Below are 27,219 nucleotides of genomic sequence, written 5' to 3'. Positions count from 1 at the left end.
AGTCACATTGCCATCACTATATGCTCGTTGGCACTGGAGAAACATGCATGTTATTACAGGACAGGAGAGCTTCAGTGAATCTCACTTGATCCACCTGTGTGAAAAGAGAAAATGTAGTTTTATATGTGCATGGCAAGGATCTAAGGAAATTATTCAACATGCTTATCGGTCGGGAAATGACTCATCTGTACAGCCTGTTCTTGTTTAGCTTTGATAGATGAGAAGTTGTTTCTTGGCAAATATAATTATATGATTAAACAAAAGCAAAGAGTGCAGACAGAATGTCCCAGAAATATTTGTAAAATTCATAAGAAAAGCAATCGTCACCTTCTTCACCCCAGTAGAGGAGTAACATGCATGTAGAGACACAGAATACAGAGTACCACCAACACATTAGTATAGAGTCACCATCTGTTCTCAAGACATTTGTAGTCTTCTTTCGAAACCTTTCAAGTGTTTCTCGGTTAGATTTATGTATTTGTACTTATAGAGCTGATAACAGAATGATGGGAGAAAATAGATTCTGCAGATGAGGGCATTTGCTTTGCTTACTAAACAGGACAAGCTTTTACGGAAAGCCCATAACTAATTCATGTTAGACTGATTTGTTCCCACTTGCTGTGATTTACTATTAAATTAATTGATTTATTTTAAGTCTAAATAAAAGTAAAGGATGTTCCAAAATGTATTATCAAGTTATGACAGTATGAGCAGTTGTGTCACGGATAACAGGGAGTCTAGAGATTTTGTTCCAGCCAAAGAACACGGCAGATAGTTTATGGAAAGATGAGGCTGCAATGAAAATGTGCAAGCTCATGTGATGCTCAAATGATGACCAGCACTGGCTTATTTCATCTCATATAGTTTGTACTTGCAGGGTAGTTCTGTTCGTGAAATTGAATCATGCTGGAGATGAAACAGCCAAAGACAAGTGTGCTGTGAACAGTTACACTGCGGCAATAAACCTGTTGACCATGAACAGAACACGTATGCCGTGTTGAGCTCAGACTGTCAGACCACAGCAGCACCAAATACCTGAATACTTTGAGTTTTCATGTGATATAACAGAAAAACTGAAGAGCAGTCAATCACCGCATTTTCCATAAATATAAAGCTCAGTATGTTTTTCTCTGAGCTGTAAACCAGTTTTTAAACACACCCATTCATTTGGCAACAAACCTCAATTTAATTACATTTATTGAACATATACTTGTCTTGAATAAGCCTGATACTCAGACTCATCTGCAGTTTTGTTTTCACTGTTCCTAATTCCAGACCTCTGAATATGGAGGCAATTGTTGAATGAGAAACCACAAGGAGAGAGATTTCTTATTATTGTTAGTATTATGTAGTATAGTATATTGTGTAACTATGTAGACTGGATGCTGGGTGATAATGTTTGGGAGAATAAAAACCCCTCATGCATTCTTTAGTTAGGGATCACCTCTAGTAAATGAAATTGTAGCGTTAATGAACTTTTTGCTCATTTTACTGCTTGACATTCTGAGTGTGTGTGTTTGTGTGTGTGTGTGTGTGTGTGCGTGTGTGCGTGCGTGTGTGTGTTTGTGTTTGCGTGCGCTATATGTGCTGTATGTGCCTAAAGCTATGGAGGGGGACGGTGAGGTGCTCATCAGTCCGGTGCAGAACTGCAGCCACTGTGAGAGCGGTGAATGCCACGAGACCAAGGACAGTATCGTCTGCTTCTGTGATGATTACCTCATCCTGGCACCAGATGGAGTGTCCTGCATCAACGCTACAGGTCTCACATATAGTATTATAGTATGAAAAGTGAACCATAGTCTATTTCTCCTTGTTCCACACAAATATGTTGAATTAATTCAGTCGTAGGAATGAGTTAAGCTGAATGTAATTGTACCTGTAAAAGACTATGACTCTGTGAATAGATAATGAATTAATCTACAAAAGTAATTAAGCCTGGGAGGCTCTGTACTTTATTGAATCTTTATCTGAGGAAACGTTGTTCTATAGTGCCTTAATCATTCATAATAATTATTATCAATCCCTAGGATAAGCTAACCTGTTAATGAAAATGAATACACCTATAGCACTATTAGCCTGTGTTTTCTAAGTGATGGGTCCTGTTCTGTGACTTGATCTCTGTGCTGCAGTCAGATAAAAGCTCTTTATCTTATCATGTCAGGGGTTTAGGATAAAAGGTTTCACCTGGATACTCATGTAGTGACATTGACAATAGATTTAGAGTCACTTCATAATGGGCTGAAAGTTCATGCAGTTCGTTCTGCACATTAGACATTGTCAACCTTGAATAAAAATCTGCTTTCACACAAGTGCTGTATCTTCTTCTTGAGTTACACTGTAACAAAGGAATGTAGACAAACCTCCTGTGGACCTATAATTGCCTCTTTAATTATGATTTGTAATCTCACATGAATAATGAATGTATGAATGTAGATCTGAAATGAATTAATATGGCGGAATGTCACTTTATAATTTGAAGCAAATAACAGAGCTATTACCATCTCAATAATATCTTAATGACCTAGAGTGTCTCCTTGCCCTATGATTTACAAATCTGTTCTCAGTAATGACAAGCAGTAGATAATTCTATGATGCTGGGTCATAAAAGGTCACAATCTCAATATGGTCTCACTCGGTGTTCAGATTTGTTCTTCAGCTTACAGAAGTGAAATGAGATCACCCCTCGCCACTGAAAAAGAATTGACATGCACTAGCCGTCACTGCTCCTAAGCTCTGTTGTGTCATCGCTTTCACATCATTAATTAAGTTGGGGATCAGAGTGGCGAAGTGAATGTTAATACTCCTCTGGGGAAGATAACAACTGTGCAACGCTGTTGTTTCCCCTTGTCAGAGGTGTTCCTGCTGCCTCCCCAGCCGTCTCTCTCCCACCTGGCGCTGGGTCTGTCTGTTGGCACCTCGGCCCTCATCGCTGCCCTGCTGCTGGCTGTGTCCGGAGTCATGATAAGTGAGTATTGTCACATATCAGTCAGTAGCTCTATGGCATTAAGACACAATGTGGTTATTAATAATGGTATTGATAGTAAAATGTTTTCCACAGCAGATATATTTCATTTTTTATTATACAGAATAATGCCACAAATTGTCAGGTATTTCATTTCACAAGTCAATTCATGTTTATTATATTTCAGTCTTTCAAGTGAAAACACTGCAAAGCTATAGTAGAGGTACTTTTGTGATACTTCATTACCCAAGAATCTTATTCTTATTCAATCTTAAGAATTTACACCAGTAGGATGTTTGACGGGAGTGTGTGCCTCCGATTAGAAAGCTAATTGTCCTTTTTACCCTTCTAGCTGTCATTATCAGTCATTGTCAATCATCCCTGACAGGTGTGGTGTCACACAATGGTAATTCTCACATCTATGAAATGTGATGCATTGCATTATGGGATTGTTTGCAGAAAGTTAGTGAACTTACGATGGACACTACATTTCGATCCATAGTTGGAATTATACTGGGCACTATATGGTGCATATATGATAAAATTATTGTATATAATAAAACTATCATATAATATCAGGGTAAGTACAGTGCACTATATAGTAAATACGGAGTGATTTCAGTCAGAGACAATGTTCTGCTATTTAACATTAATGGTTTAGAAGAACAAACAATATATAAATTTATATATACAATATGACACGATGTCAGGATAACGACTAAAATGAACAAGGAGAAAGTGGGAGAGTTGAAGTAGATCTTGACTGACCATAAAGAGCTCTGCAGTGCAATTAAATGTCTGAGAGGTTCACATTACATGAGTCCTCCGTTTGCACAATACACACATGTTCTCTCTTTTCCTCACACACACAAACACAGTCCTTCCGTGTCTGGCCTGGTCCCTCTCAGATGACCCTTACCAGGTTGTTATCAGAATGGGAAGTGAGCCTCATAGACATCTGTCTGCTTTCAGGCTACTGCAGCCAGACATATGCACTAATTGAGTCATCATCTCCTCCACACACACCCACGCTCACTCTCACACATGCAGACCGACGCACACGTCCCACCCCCACTCCAACCTACACTCTTGCACACACATTGGTAGATGAGGCAGGAGCAGAGAATGTGTGGGACTACCTCAGTGATGAATGAAACGCACTGATGATGGATGGCTGCTTAGCCTGTGGCTGACAGCACTTGTACATTAGACAGCACTTGGTAAATAAATAACTCACCTATACACACATAAGCATACACACATAAATACACACAAATAATTCTCCTGATGTCTAATGCGTTCACAGCCCAGGTCAAGGCTTCTAGCCTTACAGTGTGTGTGTGTGTGTGTGCGTGTGTGTGTGCAGGAGAGGGAAAAAGAAAAAGGTCTGTTTTCATACTGTGGGTTATTCTACATAAAGTGCTTTTTTTGAAACATGAAGGAGGAAAGTGTGACTTGTCTTGGTTTTGTTGCTTTGTTACCGTGTTAGATTATGCATTGTACATGTGATTGCATGTTTGTTTTGTGGGTATTATTCTGAGATGTGATATATCTGAATATTTTAGAGAGGCAGATCTGTTATCAGACAGAGAGCAATCAATATTTCACAATCGCACAGGAATTCAATTTCATAAAAAGTGCTTTTGTGCAAACAAAAGGTCTTTAGAGAAATAATAACTATAAAAGCTTTCGACTTTGTGTGCTTTGGCTGTTAGCAATAATTTTCTACAAGGAGATGAGTTCATGGTTGTGTTTGTTTTCTAAACTGTAGATATTTCAGTAGTGGAATGAAACTTCTTTCATTTCCATCTCACCAGTGTATAGGCGTAAACACACAGAGCTGCAGTCTATACAACTGGAGCTGCAGAGTCCAGACTGCAAGCTTAGTAAGCTGCGGGCCTCCACCATCATGACTGACTACAACCCCAACTACTGCTTTGCCGGCAAGACGGCATCGGTCAATGACCTGAAGGAAGTGCCGCGACGCAACATCTCCCTCACCAGGTAAAAGATTTAAGATTGAACAAACTGTGGCAGTGTTGATTTTAACAAACCCGTCTACATCTGTGATGACCTGAGCAAACATGACAAATGACAGTCCTCTGTACTATTTCTCTGTAATTGTAATAAAAATCTATATGTACAAATTATTTAAACAGGGTGGATTCATGAATATGGTATAGTAGGAGAGGTAGCAGTCTAAAGTAAAGCCTGAAATATTAATGTTATAAATGTAAAGTCTCAGAGTGTATGGGTGTACTGCAGTGATCCGAGCAGCGGATTATTTTTGCAGGGCTCCTTTCAATTTTTGATGTATCTTTCATGTGTTTATAATTCACCAGTTTATCATTCCGGTTCTTAGTCTTTGTGATACGTTCTTTTTCTCGTGGACCCATGAATATTTTCCTGCATCTAGAGCGATGCAAGTCTTGAATCAAATGAAATTGCTGGTGTTAAAGCGCTCACCATTCTGAACTTTCACATCTGACACAGGATGCCACACAGAGAGTTATTTGCCTTTGTGGACTGAAAAGCTGGTGAACAACTAATTTAAAATACTGACTAGCTTCTCTGCCAAGCTGTTTGAAAGAAATAACGTGTTGATTTTCTTCATAGTTCTCATCTCTTTACGCAGTATTTAGCTCCATAGGTCATCATTCTTTGGACACAGGTATATTCAGGCGATTTAGCACAGCTCTTATTGCTAGTTGTTTCCAGTGTCTTCAGTCTGGAAATCTCAGATTTATAATTGATCTTGTTTAAGTCTCTGTGTGACAGTCTCGGCTTAATACCTAAAATATAAATGTAATTATAAATAATAGATCTGTTTGTGTTTCTCCAGGGGTCTGGGTCACGGTGCTTTTGGTGAAGTGTATGAAGGGCTAGCTGTGGGGATACCAGGTGAACCAAGTCCACTGCAAGTGGCAGTTAAGGTAAGTTCTTACCCAGTCGGTGAAACAATAACTTTTACCTGTTTTTCAAAGGTCAAACTTGATTAAATCAAATCAGATCCTGAGGGGCCTCTAAACTAATTACACATCATCCAATTTTGTAATAAGAATGCTTTTTCTCAGTATAGTTATATATACACTGTAGTTCAACATTAGCAGTCACAGTTATATTTTGCACCATTAGACTTTCTTGCACCAATACAGAATCACCTCTTTCGTTAAGCACTACATACAATTGAAAATAACTAATCTATATACAACTTCATAGCCATTCATTGCACTGAGATTTTGTTTCTTTTTACAATAGACCCTTCCTGAGGTTTGCTCAGAGCAAGATGAACTGGACTTCCTCATGGAGGCTCTAATCATCAGGTAAGAGACACTCAGACGATTATTTCATATTTCATACTGTGCCATCAAAGCCATCTTTGATACACATTTCCCTGCTGTGTTTCTGTCCCTGCAGTAAGTTTAGCCACCAGAACATTGTGCGTTGTATAGGAGTGAGTCTGCAGGCCATGCCCAGGTTCATCCTGCTGGAGCTGATGACAGGAGGAGACCTCAAGACTTTCCTGAGGGAGACCAGACCCCGACTGGTGAGACATACTGCTCTATTGCACTTTGGTTTTACAGGCTTTTTTATTCAGGTTTTTATAAGTGGTTTGCCACCTCCCTTAAAACTTCTCAGCTAATATACAATCCTGAGTGTTTCTGTGTCTTTTATCTCTTGGATCAGGAGCACCCATCCAGCCTGACCATGGTGGACCTTCTCAACGTGGCCAGAGACATCGCTAAGGGCTGCCAGTATCTGGAGGAGAACCAATTTATACACAGGTACGTCACCATATGAAAAAACAACAGACTGCTGTCATACATAAATACAGCACATGATTATGAAAGGATGTATTGTATTCGATGGCCCTGTAGTCCTCCTACCTAAACAGATTGGAAGAGAGAAAAACAAACACCAACGCTGTATAATAATATAAATGATGTGAACAATATACAGCACATATGGATATGCATACATAAGAATGTAAATATGCAACAGAAAATATACAAACTCAACAAACACAGATTTACCCACATTCACCTCCTGACTTCTTCTCAGAATTATGGGCTGACTGCCTCCGTCCAAGCGTAACATATGGACTCTGCATGCCTTTTGCCTTTCGATGATAGCAGAAAGGACAAGTGATGAGTTTAGCATCAGAGCAGCCAGATGGGGTAGCCGGCTTGCCTTTTTACGGTCTGTATGCAAGGCACAAGTCAACAGAATGCCCCCTGCATATCCATACTCACAGCAGTTGGTGAACCTGAGGATGTGACTAAAGAAATTTAAAGCATTCTCTTGAACCTGTCTCTCAAAGAGCTCATTCCTGGATGTCCATGAGGAAAGTCAAGCACATACCAGAGTTGGAAACGGTCAAACTTGCTCCTACAATCACATCAAAACAATTAAAGCACATCCCCCTACCTTCATGTCTGTCTTTGACTTCTAACCCAATACCTATTAAACCTTATTTGCCCTAGCGTGGCACAGTAAAGCCCCATCAATCCAACTAATGGCTGAGTCTTCTTCAGAAGCTTGTGAGCTCCCTTCTCCTCTTTCTTCCTCTTTCTCACCCTTCCTTCCTGCCTTCAAATCTGTATTAAAATTCACCCTAACACTGTCCTTGAGGCTAATTTCAATTTTTATGGAAGTGTGTTTACTCAGGGTTGAGTAAAGGGCAGGTGAATGAGGTATGGTGGAGAAGTAACAGCTACTCTGAAAATTCAGCTTTTTCTCAGGGATTACCGGGTTGGTAGATGAGCTGTGGTTAAATCACAGGGTTACTGCTGTCGGAAGACTTCTTACTCTGGCTTTTGTGTGTTTCTGTGCTTATTTCGGTGGTGGTATTTATCTGTTTTTGGCCGGTGGATCCTGTAATGTTACTCTTTGGTGACTTTATTTTACAGCAGGCCTGGTGCTCACAATGGAAATTATAATCACCTGAATAGAAGCACTGTGCTGAGAAGAGCCTGTCAGTTTAATGTAACCGCAGTGGTTAAAATAGACTAATAACAGACTGTTCTCTAAGTGCTGCAGTGAAATGGATCTTTAAGCTGCAGTTAAAATTTACTGTAGAGAAGGTCTACTGTATGAGGCCACTTAACACTGTAACAACAACTGCTATCAAACCACTGTGCTGCATGTACAACAGCACTGTGTCCTTCCCTTCAGCCCTCAGCTGGCAGTCCATGACAACTACTGCTGCATTTCAAGGCTCGCCTTTGCCTACAAGCAAAAGCAAATCATTTGCATGAATTCTTCCGAGCCATTAAACAAGGACTGCTTGGATTTAGCTTCAGCACCTCATCAGAAAAGATCTTCAGAAGTCTTGTGTGTAACTTTAGTCATGCTATGATCGAAATAATTCAGTCTTACTGAAATAGTTGAAATGCCCTTAAATGGATTGATTGTTTCACTACTACTTCTTGAAAAGCAAATTTTTCTGTAGCTGGTTTGATAATACTACCGACACACATTTCACTGCCTCGGTCTGAATTGGACTCAAGCAAAGTTAAAAGCAGATCTTCTTAGACTTAAAATGAAAAGCAAATGGATGCTGTTGTTGTTTTTTTCGTACTAAATAATTTAATATCAAATTTGAAGTAGGTCTAAAATATTGTTGAATAGTTCCAAACACTTCTGGCACATTGGAGTGGGGCAACCATGCACAGTGTCGTCCCTTTCTGAAAAAGCCCTCAGTTTAAATCAGTCTGAACCACCACTTTATCCTCATTGTGTCATTTCACATCCAACTTAATCAGTGTGGAGTGTGGAGGCCAAACATCAAAACAATGTGTTGCTGTCTACACACTCAGAGAGCTTAGTGGGGTCGTTTGTATTGCAGCCGTGCCCGGTCTCATGATCTAGTTTGAGCAGTGTCACATGATGTTATTTTGATATTAAATCCTGGGTATTTATTGGCCCTGGTGTTGACTTGTCCTAAGTCTGACAAGCAGCAGTGTGCTCACGACGTCACTTCTTAAGATGTTAAGAAAGTGAGACGCCTGGAGAGCAGAATGCAGTGTGTGGGCTTCATTTCCTTTTCCCCAGACAGGAGTAGAGCATGCTGAGTGAACTACTGTATTTCTCAAAGAATAACCAACCCAGTACAGTGCAAATATGAAATTTATGAATTTTCTCTTCTAACCCACTCCCCATGCATATACTACGGAACACTTCTATCTTCTCTCTGGATGCGCCATGTGGGCAGAGTCATAAAGACACTGTAGGAAACTATATACTCCGCCAGCTTGCTCAGGGCAACTTGGTAGTTACACTGAACTTCAGATCCAGCAGGGGAGCTTCTGAAGGTGTTTATACGTTCTTATAGATGCAAATATATGAAAACTATGGTAAACTAAGACAAAATCTGGCTGTGTGAATGTCAGTGCTCAGTATATCTACCTCTTCTACACACTATACCCCCCGTATATTCAAAATCACATCATTCAGACTTAAAGTGCCAGGGCTCATGAGTTATTGTGTTCTAATAAAGCTCCATCAATCCAAGCAGTAAGTACATGCAGTGACCTGACATTCAGTGTGTTTTCTCCTCTTTCAGGGACATTGCAGCTCGGAATTGCCTACTGACCTGCAAAGGAACAGGCCGCGTGGCCAAGATTGGAGATTTTGGGATGGCTCGAGACATTTACAGGTACAATTCCAACACAGGTCACTGACTGATGTAAGACAGCAAGCAATACCACTTTGGCCCAGTTGACCAGGTTCAGTTGAATTTGAGTCTAGATGAGGTCCAAAGCAGGACCAAAAAAGAGCACATCATCATCTGATGTGGCATCGAATGGTTGAAGAATAACTTAATACCAGCCTGTCACTGCCTTCTTTGTCTAAAGAATGAAGTCTGTTGCACCTCTGAGAACAGCCAGCATCACTATTGGATGTGGCTTTGGTCAGGTCAGAAGGGTCCACCTGTAACCATACCCAAAAGTGATGTCATATCCTGACATATCCATATACTGATGTTACTTGATTAAGGTTATCGAGCATTTACCTGATTGGTCCCAAGAAATAAATGCTGACCTTTGGTGTGAGATACAAAGAAACCCTCAGTCTCCATTAACAGTCAAATGCTTTGTACACACATCCCTGCCCCCTCACTTCCTCTCCCACGTGCTGCACCACTGTAAGGATGTTACACTACTTCCTGCTTTTGCTCTGAACATCAACATAGGTCATCTGAAGTAATTTGAACAAACAACCACTGCTATTGTTTTGTCAACAGTTTCACCTTAACTAACCCCTGGATTCCACCAGGCAAGGGTCTTATGACATCGAATGTGCCATGCAGTTTTTTTCGGTCCTCCACACAGCTTCATACTCTACCAGGTTTAGTTTGGCTGGTTTTATTGATTTTGCTTATTTGATCATTTTTCCTTGATTTTTCTGCTTTTACCATGGGTCAATGGTGAAAATTCTCTGACCGGTTGAAGTCTGGCCTGGTGCCAACAGTTATGACATTTATCGGGAGTCTATACAGGGTATTTTAAATTGACTGAATGCTCTATGCCATTCCTGTGTCTGACTTCCTGTCTGGCTCAATCTGCTTTGCGCAGCTTGATGGCTTCCATCAAACAAAGATGAGGCACTATGCAGCCGCCCCTGTGGAGAGCAGGGGTTAGACTATCTCCAGTTGTTGATTTACTGTAATTTACCAAGTGAAATCTGGGCACAGACACTTTTCAGTCACACGATGTGACAAATCAAAACACAAGAGCAAAACTCAAATGGTTTCTCTAAAGAGCAGTGAATAAACACAGTCCAGAGAAAGCTGGACTCGGTGACAGTGACAATATTAGATCTCTTTATTCCCTTCAGTATCGCTTGGTAGAAAGACAACTGGCTAGACTGAACGGAAGCACGCTGCACAGTTCACTGATTCCATTGAATTTATTGGTACTGCAGGTTACATGTTTAAACGGCTGTTTTTTTACTGCATGTGGAGCTCTTGAAAACTTTCTGATTTACAAACATGAATTAAAGTTCCAGCTCTGTACTGAGGAAGAGTTTTTCTTCCCATGTGATTGTAAAGGCTGTGACACTTATCATGGATCTTTTAAACTGGTAAATGTTGAAACTGAGCTGTGAAAGTGTTTTTATTCTCCATCACACTGGTGTACTGAAGCCTTCTTTTAATCTACATCAGCTCATCTGTGGCCCCAGCGGCATCTCATTATTCTTAGCTCAAGCTTTTTAATATAGCTACCACAATTTCACGTGACACAATTTAAATGAATGCACAATCCAGCGGGGAAATCTCCCAAGCCTTTCATCTGGTAAGAAATTAGAGCAGGGGAAATATGTCACAACATTCAGCTATATGAACGCAGCACTTTCAAATCATCTGATGGAAAGTCACACGAGAGCAAAGTCACTCTCAGAGCATCCGGAAAAGGCTGTTGCACAATACCCCTGGGGAGCCGCATTAGGAGCGCTTGATTTAATTGCTGATGTCAGTTTTTCAGGTGCCTTGCTGTGATTTTGTTTTTATCTCTCAGCCTGGAGCTGTGGTGCTGGGACTGTGATTTTTTTATCATTGTTATTATGTTGAGAGGGAGGGGTGGTTGTTTTGCACACAATGCTGCCATTGGTGTGTTATTTTAGCTGTTTCATGATGTGGCTCTCCTGCTATGTGACGAGGGACGTGGGAGTTCTTTTGAGGCCATCACAGGGGACGGGTGTCACAGTCAGGGACCAGGACAAGGCTTAATGTCAGCTTTTTATATTCTGGGAAGAGAGCCACAGGCGCTCTTGCACGTGATATTCCACGGCTTCCTCTCTCACACACAAATTCACTCACGTAGTCTCACACGCATGCAGGCACACCAGTGATGTGGTGGTAAATAAAAAGCCCGGTAAACAAACGCTGCCAGTCAGTAATCAGGTAAACACCTGCCACTGTGAAGAGAAATTCACAGTGCTTTCAGAGAAGAATTGGTGTTTTGCCTTATATGTTCTCATAGGAACTATTAACAATGGTGTGTAGCATGACTTTAGGTTGAATTTAATAATGTCAGCCTGGTGCACACACATGCAGACACACAAACCGTAAACAAAGATAGTCAACACAGTGAACAGACATAAGTATTAGGCTCCACACTGTGTCCTCAGGTGCATTTTCCTCTATTTTACTCTCCATTCAAAACAATCCTCTCTGTGCCTTTGTCACTTACTTTTTCCCTCTAATACTGTTCTAGCTTCCAGCTTCCCTTACACACACAAAAACACAGGTATAAAACACCTACATTTGTACTATAGATTTCCTGGGCCAGTATTTAAGCCTTCCTGATCTGCAGCTCAGCTGTCAGTCTGTGTTGGTGGTGTTAGCAGTAGTAATAAATATGTCCATAAACCCTGTGCTAAAAAAAACGGTTGATCCACCGATAAAGGGATTATCAGTGCTTTGCTCTACACTACCATTCCTCAATTTTTTCAAAATGTTTCAGCATTTTTAATAGACAGATAACAGACTGAATAGCAGTGTACAAAAGTTTTATCAGTGGCTAAGGTCAAAAAAGGCAGCCGCTGTAAATATATCGCAACAAAAAAATGAGGAGATTGCGCCAGCCTGCTTTTTTGTAAACGTTTTTTCACAGAAACCAGGTTTTGCAGAGCAGCCACTGAGTGCCCACTGCCACAGCTGTTTGATCTAATTGCATCTGTTGATGTAAACCCATCCACTTCCCTTACTATTTACTTTATTGGACCAGACAGGAAAATTAGAGTGATACATAGTGAGGAGGAGGTACAGTAGAGAAGACGTGGCAGGACTCAATTCTCAGATTGTAGTCAGATTGTATTGTCTAAAGTGGAGGAGGTAACTGATTGCCATCATTGAATTGATTGTGTTATTGTAAGTGATAGATTAAGGCATTGGGCGGTGATCAGTGTCGCTCCCCTGCTGTGGTTGTTAGCTAGTCTGTCCAGCAAACACACTCAACTAGTAATTGTTTTTCTGCTTCGGTGATTATTATCCTCAAGGCAAACTTCTGCAAAGTTTTGTAAGTATATATTTCCCTTTTAGCCTCTTTAGCCTTTTATCTGACAGCATATCATCTACATTTATCTCTACTCACCGCTCCCCTGAAGACACACAGCTACAGCTATTACTCTGAGCTCAACCAAATGATAAGTGTTGGTTCTGGTTATTTGCCTTGAATTTATACAGTGGAAAATGCAGTTGTCTCTTAACTTGGAATTTAAGACAGTTTTGCTGTAGCAACGATCACGCCATAAGGCTTGTCTGGGAAACTAAGAAGCTGAGGCTACAGATTGTATGTCTTATTGCATGGGCCTTCGACCAACCAGGGGCCTCACAAGACATGAGGTTTAATTTTTATTTTTTTATTTTTTTTTTGTTGCTGTTGGTTTGGGGCTCAACCGCGACGGGCTTGTCAGCATCATACAAAATGCTTCGCCACACCTGGACTAGACACTAGTAAAGCCATAAAAAACAAATTGATAAGTGAGAACGTCGCCGCGTGAAACAAGGACACTGACAGTCAAGACAGAGCAGCACAGCATAACAGCAGCACTGAGCAGCAGCGAGTTGTTCGGACCATTGGGGGGAGAGTGAGAAATATCCACAGATCTGTGATATTGTAATTTATCCACATGCTGTTCAGAGGAGTCAGCAGCTCTTCTGACAGCAGCATCTCCCCCTCTCCTCTCAGGCAGGTGTGAGAGTGAGGTTACTGCAACGCTCTGTGTCGCTCTGAAACGTTTTCATGATTCTCAGTAACAGATATTTAGGTTAGTATGCCTTTATAAACATAACATAGTTTTAAAATTTTACATTTTTCAGTCAAATATATTATATAGAGTTACCAACACACTCTTATCCCTCCCAAATCAATCTCTCAAATCTCAGGCCAATAAGAGGGAGCCTCGAAGCCAGAAAATAATTATATATGTTAAACAGGCTTTCTATACACACAGGACAATGTGTGAACATCAGAGCACAGTTTGTCTGCATTACAATAGTCCTTGATCTGACGAAATGTAGGTTAAATGATCTGCTTTTGAAGTTATGATTATTCATTCTTGTTTAACATTACAGCTACAGCAGCTACTGGAGCTATGAGACAGCTATCATCACTAGAACCTGTGTGTAAAATAAACAGGTGGTATTAGATTGTTGTTGTGAGGCCATTTCATTCATCCCAAGTGTTAGTACTTTGCAGTTGTTAGAGTTTAAATATGACCTTGTAGGTATTGATAATAACAACCTTCAAGTTTAACATTGTTTAAGCAGGTTTCATTATCCAAATCACCTGCTACCATTTTAGGCTACATAATCAGATAATTATTTCCTGTCCTGATCCATATCTGTAGCCCCACAGCCTACAATAATGTTAAGTTGCATTCATAGGTTTGGCTTTTAGCAGTTCCCACATTTTGGCCCGTGGTGAGAAACAGCACCTCTTGAAATTAGCTTGAAATCCTCCTAAAACCAGGACAATATGTGATGGGTCGTGCAGCCTAAGCCCATAGGCCTTGGATGCTGTGTCTGAGTAGCTCACGCTGCCAAGATACAGTTCTTTCTTGTTTGTTGTCCCATTTTTTAATCCAAGCTGCAATTGTGTGTTTTATTCTTTGCCACTGTGTTTCTTTTTTTTCTTTCTTTCCTTTCGCTTCTATCTGTTTAGGAAACAACTCAGCACAATGCTCTTTTCTCATGCTGCTTCACAGTCACACCTGGGAGCTGCCCACTGTAATTACAGTCCTTTCCTGTGCAGCCATGTGCAGCTCCAGCAGAACAGTTGGTGCTTCATTTACTTGTCTAGTTTTTGAAGGCAAAGACAAAGAGAATGTTACTGTTTCTACTTTAGTGAAAGGCCCAGGGATTTGAACTGGCAACCTTCCAATCATAGACCTGTATCTACAGCCTATTACAGTGCTAGTTATTATGAAGCTCTTGCCACGTTTACAAATAAGTGCTTAGGGAATAAGTCACGTTTTTATGACAAATTCACTGGGGCAAACACATTTATACCTCTGCAACAGGAAACTGCACCAAATGATGCTTTTTCCAATCCAAACAAAGCTGACACCACTTGACTGGAATCTTAATGTGTGTCTATTTTTCTGTGTGGACACCATGATGGACATAGTGCAAAGCAGCACCCAGTTCATGTCTGTCCTCTCTGTGTGCCTCAAGCAGGGTGAGATGAACCAGACAGTCACCTCTATCAGCAGCCACAATCAGATAGAGCACACATCTGATAATTTCTCTACCAATGCAGAGCATTAGAAATAACTCATAGAGGGCTTGGTCCGGTGAAACATCTCCCTCTTTCCTCTCGGCCAGATAAGGAGTTCTTAGAGCGTCTCTCACACCAACAAGTAAGGAAGCTGAAAATGCGACTGGATCACAGTGCTGATACAGCCGCTGACAAACAGTGAATTAATTGCTGGATGTGAGAATTTTTCCTCTTTTTTTTTTTTTTTATCCTCTGCTTTGGAGAGCAGAAGTGTTGCCATGGCGATGGTGCTGCATACTATAAATGCTGGTATTCATTTAACAGTTGTTCCCTTTTTTATTTTTAGCAAGAAAACAAAAATCAATGTAGTTTTATCAGCAACATGGTCAGTCAAAAAAGCATTTTACTATTCATAACGTGTGTGTGTGCGTGTGTGTGTGCGCGTGCGTGCGCAGGGCAAGTTATTACAGGAAGGGTGGTCGTGCAATGCTGCCAGTGAAGTGGATGCCACCTGAAGCCTTCATGGAGGGCATCTTCACATCTAAAACAGACACATGGTGAGAATCCCTCAGAGAGGACAAAGTTTGTGTCAGTGTGATATCCCTTCCTATATTTCACAAATGTCTGCTGTCCCAACATGCCCCACTCCCTCCCTCTGTGTTTTCACAGTCCTCTATCCGTCTTTTATCCATTCCCATATATTTTTTTAAAATTCCTCGTCTCTATCTCATTCTCGTCCTCTGCTTTCATCCTTTACCGCTTCAGCTCTGATGATGCTTATAATTTATGACATCATTGTCCTCAGTCTCAACCGGCCTGTGTTTCCTTCCGTGTGACTAATCTTTCCTCTCATCATCTGCCTCTCTAAGGTCATTTGGGGTTCTGCTGTGGGAGATCTTCTCATTGGGCTACATGCCATATCCAAGTCGCAGCAACCAAGAGGTGTTGGAGTTTGTAACCAACGGGGGAAGAATGGACCCACCTAAAAACTGCCCTGGGCCAGTGTAAGTGCAGCTCACACACATGCTGAATGCATTCGGATGCTGCACGTGACAATGAGAAAGATGTGATCCCATGAGGTCTAATTAAGCTTCTCTGTAATGTAAACAAGAGGGAAAGATGCTTAGTTGTATATGATGCATGCACTTTATACATGTGCACATAGGCAGCATCAAAAAAAGAGAAAAAATAATGATAATGCAGAGGCAGACATGAAAGGCTGTGGCTGATATTGACATGTAAACAGTTTGGGACCTAAAAGGCGACAGAAATTTAACAGGAGATTGCTCTCAGTGCTTTCAGTATGGAAACCACACTAACACTTTCTTTCATGTTCGCCTCCCAATTTCAAAGGAAGTCATGGGGAGCTGATAGGGAGCTAAAAAAACATTTCCAAAGCACCCTGTATTTCTCACTCACTCTTTAAGATACCGCCTCTCATGTGAACTCTGTGATAAAGCATATATTGACAGATGCACACACACATTTTCTAGCTCTCTCCCTCATATACACATTCCAGCCTCTCTATGATTTCCCGGCTTTATCCTTCACACCTGTTGGCCACAGCTTTGCAGTTTTATCATTTTGCAGCCTGCCATGCATGCAACCTTGTAAATGTTTTTTTTTTTTTCTTTAAAAATAAACATGGTCCCGTGGTGCTCCATTAATTTGAAGTTGTGAAACAGCCTCACAGCGGGATACACTGATTCCTGAAAGCAGCAAACTATAGTTGGAGTCAGTTCAGCAATTAAAACCATAGCTCAGGATTTAGCTTCACTGTTATTTGTTCCTATAATCTGCATCGCCCATTTAACACAATCACTCAAACTGGTGGGAGGTTACACTCTGCTTCTGCCTGATGTGATCAAAACACATCAATGATGAAAGCACAGGAATGTTTTGTCAAAGAGTCTCAGTCTGGTATTTGTTAAATCAGCAGGAGAGATTATGCTCATCACCTGCTGTTTTCTTTTTGTTTTCTCTTCTTCTGCCTGGAGTGGGAGAAAATGTTTTCATTAAGTGTTCTCTGCTTGTGTGTGTCTACACATACATGTGTGTCTTTAGGTACCGTATCATGACTCAGAGTTGGCAGCACCAGCCTGAAGACAGACCTAACTTCTCAAGTATCCTGGAAAGAATTGACTACTGCCTACAGGTGACTTCACAGAGCACAGTGTGGGCTTCACTACATGTCAAAAGTTATTAGGACTAAGCAATAATGCAAATTGTGATTTACATTATTGCTTGAGGATAAATTCTGATTATTTGCTATAAACTAAACTACAAGTCTATATTGGTTGTTAAAGTGCAAACTCAAAATAAGTTTATATCAAGAATAATCAAAACTTTGTTCTGCATCAAAAGGATCAGATAAAATGCTGCTTCTTATCTTTCTAGGGTTCTTTTATTCTTAAAAAGTCAACTCTTAGTTGCTAAATTTAGGTTTTCATTAGATCTCTAAAAAAATCACTCACATTGTGTGACAGACATAGTGATGTAATGACATAGTTGACAGTGCTACACTGTAGCTACTTGAGCTAGTGTTAGCTTCAGTCTCTCAAAGTTTGAGTTTGTATTCTGGTTAACTCACAGAACTTATGTTAATTAGCTACAGCTGACTAAATTTGCCAGAGACAGTTTTCATTATCACTGAAGAAACTGAATTTTCTCACCACAAACTTGCATCTTATTGAAAATGATGTAAGAAGAAAAATTGATTATGGCTCTTTCACATCATGATTTATATTGAATGACGTGAATGGCAACGTTAAAACATACAACTCTGACCTCACAGCTCTGATCTTGATGGTTTACCCTCTTTAGGACCCTGATGTGGTGACCATGCCCCTGCCTATAGAGTATGGACCTGTCCCTGAGGAGGAGGAACGTGTACCCGTGCGCCCTGATGATCCCTCTGCTCCAACCGTGTTGGTAAACGCCCAGGTGCCTGACGGGGAGGCTCCACAGCCGCCACCCTCCTATCCCACAGAGGAGAACCAGAGAGGTGGGCAACACACTGTCGTCACTAGCACAGCGTCAGAGGCCAAAGCACAGACGTCAGCCAGCCAGCCATACCTCCACCAGCACCAGCAGCCTCACACGCAGACCTCCATCACCATGACAACCACTAACACAGTCACCTCCACAGCCATGTCTACACTCACTGCCAAGGGACCTCATGTCATAACCCAGCCCAGCCCTGAAGGGGGCCACATCAACCTGGCGTTCACTCAGGGCCATGCACCAGAGAAGGAGGGCCACAACGGGAAGAGCACCAGTCTCTGGAACCCCACGTATGGCTCATGGTTCCTGCAGCAGCAGCAGAGGAAGCAGCAGCAGCAGCAGAGGCAGGGAGGGGTGGGGGGAGCAGGAGGCAGCAGTGGCAGGGTGCCAGGTGAGGGACAGGAGCATGTGGGCCGGACGGTGGCTGAGGTGGCAGGGGCACTGGGTCTCCAGCACCAGCACAAGCAGTTCCAGCATCAGCTCCAGCAGCAACACCAACTCCAGCTGCTGCACCATCAGCAGCAACAGCAGGGTCTGTGTAGACCTCTGTTACCCCCACCACCGCCCCCTGCTGCCCAATCACCTCTGCTTTTAGATTCAGCCGCTTTGCCCCCAGTTCCCCTCTACAGACTGAGAAGATTCCCCTGTGGGAACATCGGCTATGGCTACCAGGAGCAGGGTCTACAGCTGGAGGCTACCCACGGCAACCCCAACCCCCCTCCTCCACCTCCTCCCTCTCAACAGGGCACCTCCATGCCCCCTTCAGCAGCTCACCAGAGGGGGACCTCTATTCCCACATCTGTGTCCCTGGGTCGGTCGGGTATGTCCGAGGACAGCCGTCCACTGCTTGTCACCATGGGGACAGTGCAGGACCCCCGGCTGCCCAGGATGGAGGGCCACAACGCAACTGTGCTTTAGCCCAAATGTCTGTACTGCTGGTCTTTTTTTCCAGGCCCTGTCTTTGGAGAGTGTAAGTCCAGGACCCACAGCAGGAAACACTGTGTCAGGACAGAGATTGTTTTAAACCACCCCTACCACCCCACCCTTTTGGTTTCTTCCTCCAGTTCAGACAGAAACCATCTTGCTGACAGAGCTGGATGAGTCCATCAGGCTTTTCTTACGAGAACCTTGGAGGGTTGGCAAAGCACATCAGACAAATAAAAACCTTTGGGAGGCAAAATGTAGAGTAAATGATAGTTTTAAGAGTTTAAAAATGTATTTTTTCAACGCTGGAGGGATCATGACTGAGTGGGAATACTGAGAATCAAATGAAGAGTTTATGACAACGGAAGACGAACGGTACTGACCAGGAGTGACGAGTGTTCATCAACAGCTGAGGGTGTCTCTTGTCTAGAGAATGGACTATCAGGAGGATTCAAATCTCTATATTTTGCCAGACTTAAAACTTTGCGTCACAAACTTTAGTGACCAGTTTAACTTTAGCAACTGTGACATTGTCTACAGCTGCCAGCCACATGTGTCAGTTCTACTGCAGAACCCTCACACTGTTCCCTCTCCACATCCTTTTGGAAAACAACAGCGTGGTAAATAACTTGTATCAGACTATTTTTCAAGAATATCACTGAATTGGACACTGGATTACCAGAGACGTTTCTACTAAAAAAATACTGGGAAAAATGTGTTTGTTGATGTTTGCTTGCCTGCTTGTTTATTTATTCATTTGTTTATTTATTTGGAAGTGGCTCTATAAATTATTAATGAACTCAAACTCATTTACATCAACTGGTTTTCACTTTAGGTTTTTTAAGTTGCAGGAATTTATTTTTAGTAACACGTAACAAAAAGAATTTTAAACTATCCCAAAAATGAAAACTACACCCACACAGGAAATCAGCTGGGTCCCTTAAGGTGGCCTTTAAGGTGGAGTGGATGGATAAATAGAGCACTGCAGCAGATGTGGGAGATTTTAGTTGCAAAAAAACTTGAGTGGATTAAACACTGGCCACCCTCAGCAACATTTTACAGTTCAGCTTTTGTTGTTGAAGATTTGTAATAAGTCGTTGCTCCTGGTGCTATTGACAGCACCGCGCTGTGGACTTTCCTTTTGTTCACAGCTCCATTCTGTTGTAGGAGTGCTTTGAGACAGTGAGGCTCAGGCTTTTCTTTACTGATGGCTTTTTCAGTAACCTTTTAATAATTCATTTCTTATTTAAAAAAATTATTTCCCTTTTTTTGTCTGGATATAGAAACAGTCGATATTGCTGAATCAATCTTAACCTTCAAATTGCTATCTCGAAGCACTCTACATTCTTACATTTGCATATTTTATCTTTTCTATTATAGGATGAGTGTTGTGGAATACAAATGAGTCAGAGAAAAGTTTGAATACAAACTGATTTTGTTCCACATGTGAATTAAACCCAGAACCAGTCTCATCCTCACACACATAGTGTTAACACCCGTCTGTGTTTAATGTCTGCTTCTTTTAGTTTAAGGACAGTTACATACAGTATATCTATCAAATAACGCCATGAGTGAGGCGGTGTTGATATTTAGGTGAATGACGACAACATGCGTCACTTTTTTGATGATTTCGCTTGACTGTATTTGGCAAACGGTCAGTCCGTCTGATGATGAGCTGTCGTGCATGTTTCATGACACTCTGACTGATTAAGACAAATGCAGTCCTGTAGGACAAGTCAATGAGCAAGTTAAATATTGGCTAATGAGAAGTATTTTGCTTTGTCTCCAGTACCTGTGTTAAAAGCATTGATTCTGTGTTCCCTCACAGCCCACCTCCATCGTTTGATGTAAAAAGAAAAACTGAACTGCACCTGTAAATGTTGTAATTATAAAGTATTGTACTATGGCTCTGGTAAAAGCTGTAAATTGCCCTTCAGAAGATATTCGCCAAAATTAATAAATTACTATATAATAACTGTTTTGCATTTGTCTGTCTGCAGCTCTCTTTGATATTGGGGCCAAGTTAATGGGATTAACTGAAATAGGACAGTGACGTTCTGGTGATTATATTTTTTTAAAAACAGTCAGCTTGTTTTGTGTAACATCACTTAACTGCTGACATAAGTGCTGTTGTTTATCTTAACACTAACGTAATGTTCATGCACAGAAATAGGTGTGTTAAATATGTGATAAAATCTTTATTTGCCGTGTCTGTATTATTGTAGCCTACTAGTTTGATGTCAGTGACTTTAAACGTTACTGGCAGCTTAAACGATTGTTGACACAAAGTGGTAAAAGCTGCCAGTAATGGACTGGAGAGGTGAGGCTAATTAAAAACGAGTCTTCTGTGATCCAACTATTTAACCCACTAGTATCATGAACCCCATTTTATGTTGAGTAGAACATCACAGTTTAACGTGACATCACATCACATCAGTTTCGCTTCAAGTTTTGCTTTATCATTGAGATCCATCAGCCTCCACACAAAATCCTGTTTACGTGAGCAGACAGCTGATGGGGAAACAACGATCTGAGCCTCTCAGCCTCCCTGACATCTTCAAATTGGCTCATTCACACCGAGTGTGCTATTTGGCAAATTCAAAAAAAATAATTACTAAGGGCAAATGTGTCATAGACAGTATTTGTCGCAAATATGGCAACGTTACAAATGAGGCAGGAAATGTGTTTTACTATTGGGCAGGACTGCATGAAAAGGAAATTTGACCCACTCTTAATGACCTGGATTACTACTGTGTCTTCTGTTTTGGTTGGATTACTCATCCCTGACGTAAAAACAATTGGGTTCTTAGAGGAGGAAAACAAACGTAGTGCCTCCTGATGAATAAACTAATTCTGCAGATTCCATTTCAGACACAGACACTTAGTTCATCATGTCAAACACTGTTCAGTGCTCCTACAGGGAGAGTTAGTAAGGTGACATCACAGTGAGCTACCAGATATTATTTCATATAAATGTAATTACTTTTGTGAGTTACAATAGTCATACTGTAATTTCAAGTATTCCACGCACGTTAAAGTGCTAATGTACAGATCTAATATCATACAGATACAAATATGGTGCTCTGTACTGATGTTAAACTGGAGGTTTAGGTGTTTTTTCCCAGATTGAACTGACTCAGGATGTTTGTATTCCTCCTGATTTTACACACTATTGGCCTCATTCCTCACACCCATCCAGCTCTTACAGGAGCAGTGTGCTGCGTTAGCAAACACAACAGGCTACAACACATTTACTCACTGTAGCCTTTTTAAATTTTTCATATGAAGAGACCCAGCTTGCCTCACTGTGACCAGGTCTTCCAGAGTTAAGACTCTGAAATTTGGTTTTTATATATATTGCTTCCACCTCTACTCAACATCTGCATCCATGTTTTAGCGAGCTGCACATGAAAGAATGAAACATCTTTTAAACTCTTTTTTGCTCCTCTGCCAAGTGCCACTGCAGGTTTTCTTTACTGCTGAGGAGCCTTAGATTTCCTTTTTAATAGTATGTTTTACTACCCTTGACCCTATTGGCCCTTACAGGAATAAGAAGATAAGAAAAACCACTGTGTATTAGAAAAAAAGACATCCAACTTAAGTAACTGACAGAATAAACAAACAGGATAAAAGAAAACATATTAAATTCACTTTGTGTCATTGTGATCCATTCACTTTACAAATACAAAAGCAGTGCCATGGTTCAATGAGACTGACTTCTTTAAGAGAGTATAGGGAGCTGAAAAATGGGGGAACAAAAGGTCCAGAGGAGCAGAAGTCTCTATAGATATTCATGAGAAATCCAAACAGCGCTTATAAAGATGCCGGTCTGGTCCTCACTGACATTCAGTCTGACCTTAGCACCAGTGTTACAATCCAAGAATTATGTTTCCAGATAACAGATTCAGTCCATTTTCACTGGCTGCTCTAAGCCCCTACAAGAGCCATCACACCAAAATCTGGAAGCACAGCTGTGGCAAATCTAACTCTGTTCTGTTAGCTGTTGAATTTGTGCTAGTTTACCATACCACTACCATACCAAATAGTAAGGTTATTGTTCTTTAACGCAACAGCAAGCAAATCATCAGAGAAGCAAAACTCAACCATTTTTACATTCTCGTGTTTAAAGTAACAAAACAACTACAACACGTCCTGGATACAAACTCTCCAGGTGGCAACAGGAAGACGAGGTTTCCGCAGAAACTGACACAACACATGCAAGTCTGGTCAATAACTTCAAAAATATGATATCACTTGGTTCTGCAAGCACAAGACCACAGAAAGTAGATATATTATCCAATAGCCTGCTTTTAATTTATTCATTAAGACCAAATTTGTGATAATTAGATATGAGCAGGGGTTTTGAACCAGCCTGGGGGCCAAATACATTCCAAGAGACAATTAGGCCCTCCTACACGTTTAGAAGTTAGTTACAAATGACCCACAAATACATTTTTAATTTTTGCCCAATCTTTTATTTTACACTAATCATTTAATTTCTGAGCAGGATCCAAAAATCAGAATATAAAAGCTGGCTTTTTTCACAATTAAAAGTAAAAAAATTCCAGCATTTTTCAACCTGTCTGTTCTGACTATGGGTCATAACTTTGCATTGCACCGTGCGATTTGGAAAATGCAGGCTCTGACAAAACAATGCATGTTTAAGAAGATTCGTAGACCATTAATCCAGGGGCTAGTTTCTGTGGAGACAAGCAGTATTCATGTGAAAATCATATTTATTTGAGCAACTTTAGGACACTCATGCTGCTCACCACTTTCTATGGCAAGCTGTGACAAATTGAGCGACATAATACAGCTAAGCTAAGACCAGTAGCTCTCTGATTTACTGCAGCAAACCTGACACCAACATGCCTCTTTAAAAGAAAGGCTGGCATGAAAGGTGGACAGTTAATTTGTTTCCTTTATTTGACAGTCAACAATACAGAGAATGACAGGAAACATAGAGACAGAGAGGGAAAGGGAAAAAGTTCCAGCTGGGATCAAATCATTGCAGTCATGTGGCTCATGCTGCCAGGACACCTTGGACAGACAGTTTAAAGAAAAGTGGACAATTATTTGTATATATTTGAAAGGAGGAGGCTGCTGTTCTCCAGAAATTAAGTCTGAAGCAGCATTAATCTACCAAACACGCAGTGCAGTTTGCTAAAGATGAGGAGGAGAAGAGGACTCACTGGCCAAAGAGAGAACAACCTGGACCAGAGGCTGCAAGCATCTAACATACAGTATCTTTTTAGATACTAGCTTTTGTGTGGAAGTGGAAGAAGTTTGCTAATGAAAAATAATTTTAAATCAATATGTTGTCACTACAGCTCACAGTATATGTGCAATAAGCAGGATTATGTACAGTGAGCTGGTCATTATTTCAAATAAGCCCTGACAGAGTGAATGGAGACCCCAGCAGGATTATCCCTGTATTATAAACATGTCGACAAACGTAGGGGCTTGTGCAGCTGCCAGTATGTATTTGCTAGTGATAGCAAATCGTATTCCTTGGGTGCCAGCTGTGCCAGTGCTGCTTTCCATCATGTTAGAAAGCAGACTGGAGTCTGACTTCGTGGTCTTATGAAGATCATTTGTCTCACATCAGGGATGGGCTCTGCAAAGTGCTGATGGTGCAACTAAGCACAACACACTATGATACAGTATGTCTGAGCTTTGTTTCAGGTTTTACCTTCATCTCATTTTACACCACTGATAACAAACCATTTCATTACAAGATACAGGGCTGTCACTGGTGTGTCATTATTTCAAAAGCTATTTCCAAGTTTGAAAAAAAAAAAAAAAAAAAAAAACATCAGAGCTGCCAAAAGTCCTTTTTACAATAAGATCAGCTGTACCACTCAAAAACTACTCAGAAACTATTTTCCATCTTCAAAACATTACTGAATCTTCCACCACCAGACATAAACCTCTCAGCTGATATTTTTTTTGCCTCCTTTACTGAAAAGGTGGCAGCCATCAGTTGCCAGTTCTCTGAACCTCTCAGAGACGACCAGTCTCCCCACGTTAAGGGCACATCACTCTCCATGGTCGGCCCTCTCTCTGAGGACCACAAGCTAATCATATAGTCATCCTTCTCTGCTCTGATTTCCATATCTTCCGGTCAATAACTCACCTCCTCCCTCACAAGGCTCCAAAAAGTATCCATACCTGTCTCCCCAAGTCAAGGATGCATCACCTCTCTCATTCACCTCTCTGAATGATGTGCCAGACCTTCTGACCTACTACATGTGCTGGACCCAATTTCCACAAACCATCTCCTCCAAGTCCAATCTACCACCATTGTGCCAGTCATCACAGAAATGCTTCACTGACATTGGGAAAATTTCTAACCATATTCAAACAAACTCTGGTGACTTTTCTGCTTAAAAAGCCATCACTTGACCCCGCTCAAATGGAGAACTATTGATTGGTCTCATTACCTCCATTCTTATCTAAGTGTATCGAAAGGATAGTTTTCAAGGTCCCAGAATTCCTCTCGCGAAATGACCTCCTTCATTCAAATCAGTCAGGCTTCGAGAGTAGCCACTCTACTGAAACAGCTCTGTTGTCTGTGACTGAAGCACTGAGGGCAGCTAGAGCTGCAGCTCAGTCCTCGGTCTGAACATGCTGGACCTGTCATCAGCCTTTTACACAGTGAACCACCACATCCTGCTATCATCCTGCAACATGAGCATCTTGGGCAAAATGCTTTAAACCCTATCTCACTTGGTTACTTCTTCAATGAGTCATGGCGAGGACAAACATTCTTATCCCATTCCCTTCCCACAGGGGTGCCGCAAGGATCAGTGCTGGGGGCCCTTCTCTTTGCAATATTCAACACCTCTTTGGATCCAATTATCTGCTCACATGGTTTCTCATATCACCGCTATGCAGACAACACACAACTATACCTGTCATTCCTGCCAAATGACCCCTGGTGTTTGTGTGGATCTCAGCTTGTCTCTCTAACATATCAACATGGATGAAGGAACAACACCCTCAACTAAACCTCTCTAAGACTGAACTCCCAGTCATCCCAGCCAATCAGTCTCTCCATCATGATATCAATATCAAAATCACTTCTTCATCTCTTACTCCATCCAGGAGTATCCATCATGTTTGATGACCAGCCCTCCTTCTCTGACCATGTTGCATCGGTTTGTCGGTCGTGGCGCTTTGCTGTACACAGCATAAGGAATATCAGGCCTTACCAGAGTCAGTACGCCACCCAACTCTTGATCCAGGCCGTGGTTATCTCTCGCCTCGACTACTGCAATGCCCTTGGTGGGCCCCTCTTCACACCCAGTGAAACCCTTACAGATGGACCAGAATGCAGCTGCCTGTCTGGTCTTTGATCAGCCTAAAAAGGCACAGGACCTACACTGGCTACCCCTGAATCTGCACCATCTACTTGAACTCAATCATACAGGCTTATGCTCCTTCTTAGCCACTGTGTTCCTCAGAGGGATGTTGTCTGGCATTGTCGTCCCTGCACACAAGACAATCACAGTCAAGACTGTTCTCATCTGTGGTTCCCCGATGGTGGAACAAGCTACTGAATGCTATCAGAACAAGGGAATCAAGAATCTCTTGAAGACTCATCTATTCTGAAAGCACCTCCTCTCCTAACACCCCAACATGCCTCACTAGCACTTACTATTCCTTTTCGATACACTCTACCTGATGTCCTTGCACTTATTGAAGAGATCTACTGCTTAGTACTTACACAAGGTCTCCTTGTCCCTAACTTGTCAGACGCTTTGGATGAAAGCATCTGACAAATGAGCAAATGTAATGTAAATGCAAAAAGAAGAAGAAGAGTAGTTAATTTAATTATGTTTTAGCATTAAGGTGGTTGTGGTGTTGTGCAGGACTGCATTATTTTCAGGTGTTTCTAATTTTCAGCCCTTTCTTGTAAGTGGGAGGATAAAAAATTATGAAAAACTTCAATATAATGTAGTCCAGTACAACAAATATAATTATTTAACTATAATTCCAGTAATAAACATATCTGAATTCAACAAAAACTTTGTAAAAGGTAGAATTTATGGTAGAGTTGTTGTTTTGAATTGCAATAGAAGTAAGGATACAGGTTTTCATTCT

At 41.3% G+C, this 27,219-nt stretch overlaps 2 protein-coding genes across 4 annotated transcripts in view; one reads left to right on the top strand and one right to left on the bottom strand.

Annotated features, from left to right (window-relative positions):
• alk (ALK receptor tyrosine kinase) overlaps positions 1-21,093 on the top strand; it is a 328,207-nt gene extending 307,114 nt beyond the window's left edge. For all 3 annotated transcript variants that reach the window (XM_056394465.1, XM_056394466.1, XM_056394467.1), the window contains exons 18-29: positions 1,604-1,759; positions 2,852-2,965; positions 4,780-4,966; positions 5,805-5,895; positions 6,221-6,285; positions 6,380-6,509; positions 6,650-6,747; positions 9,528-9,620; positions 15,642-15,743; positions 16,056-16,190; positions 17,251-17,341; positions 18,010-21,093. In XM_056394465.1, coding sequence (XP_056250440.1) covers positions 1,604-1,759; positions 2,852-2,965; positions 4,780-4,966; positions 5,805-5,895; positions 6,221-6,285; positions 6,380-6,509; positions 6,650-6,747; positions 9,528-9,620; positions 15,642-15,743; positions 16,056-16,190; positions 17,251-17,341; positions 18,010-19,107 — 2,360 coding nt within the window. In that variant the 3' untranslated portion in view covers positions 19,108-21,093. The remainder of the gene's footprint in view (positions 1-1,603; positions 1,760-2,851; positions 2,966-4,779; positions 4,967-5,804; positions 5,896-6,220; positions 6,286-6,379; positions 6,510-6,649; positions 6,748-9,527; positions 9,621-15,641; positions 15,744-16,055; positions 16,191-17,250; positions 17,342-18,009) is intronic.
• Positions 2,857-27,219, bottom strand: part of LOC130180744 (CAP-Gly domain-containing linker protein 4-like) — a 64,294-nt gene continuing 39,931 nt past the window's right edge. The window contains exon 16 of the mRNA XM_056394471.1: positions 2,857-2,995. Coding sequence (XP_056250446.1) covers positions 2,983-2,995 — 13 coding nt within the window. The 3' untranslated portion in view covers positions 2,857-2,982. The remainder of the gene's footprint in view (positions 2,996-27,219) is intronic.

This window comes from Seriola aureovittata, chromosome 13 (assembly GCF_021018895.1).
Source record: "Seriola aureovittata isolate HTS-2021-v1 ecotype China chromosome 13, ASM2101889v1, whole genome shotgun sequence".
Taxonomy (NCBI): domain Eukaryota; kingdom Metazoa; phylum Chordata; class Actinopteri; order Carangiformes; family Carangidae; genus Seriola; species Seriola aureovittata.
The sequence above is the reverse complement of the archived record's forward strand: the minus strand, read 5'-3'. Positions and strand labels throughout refer to the sequence as shown.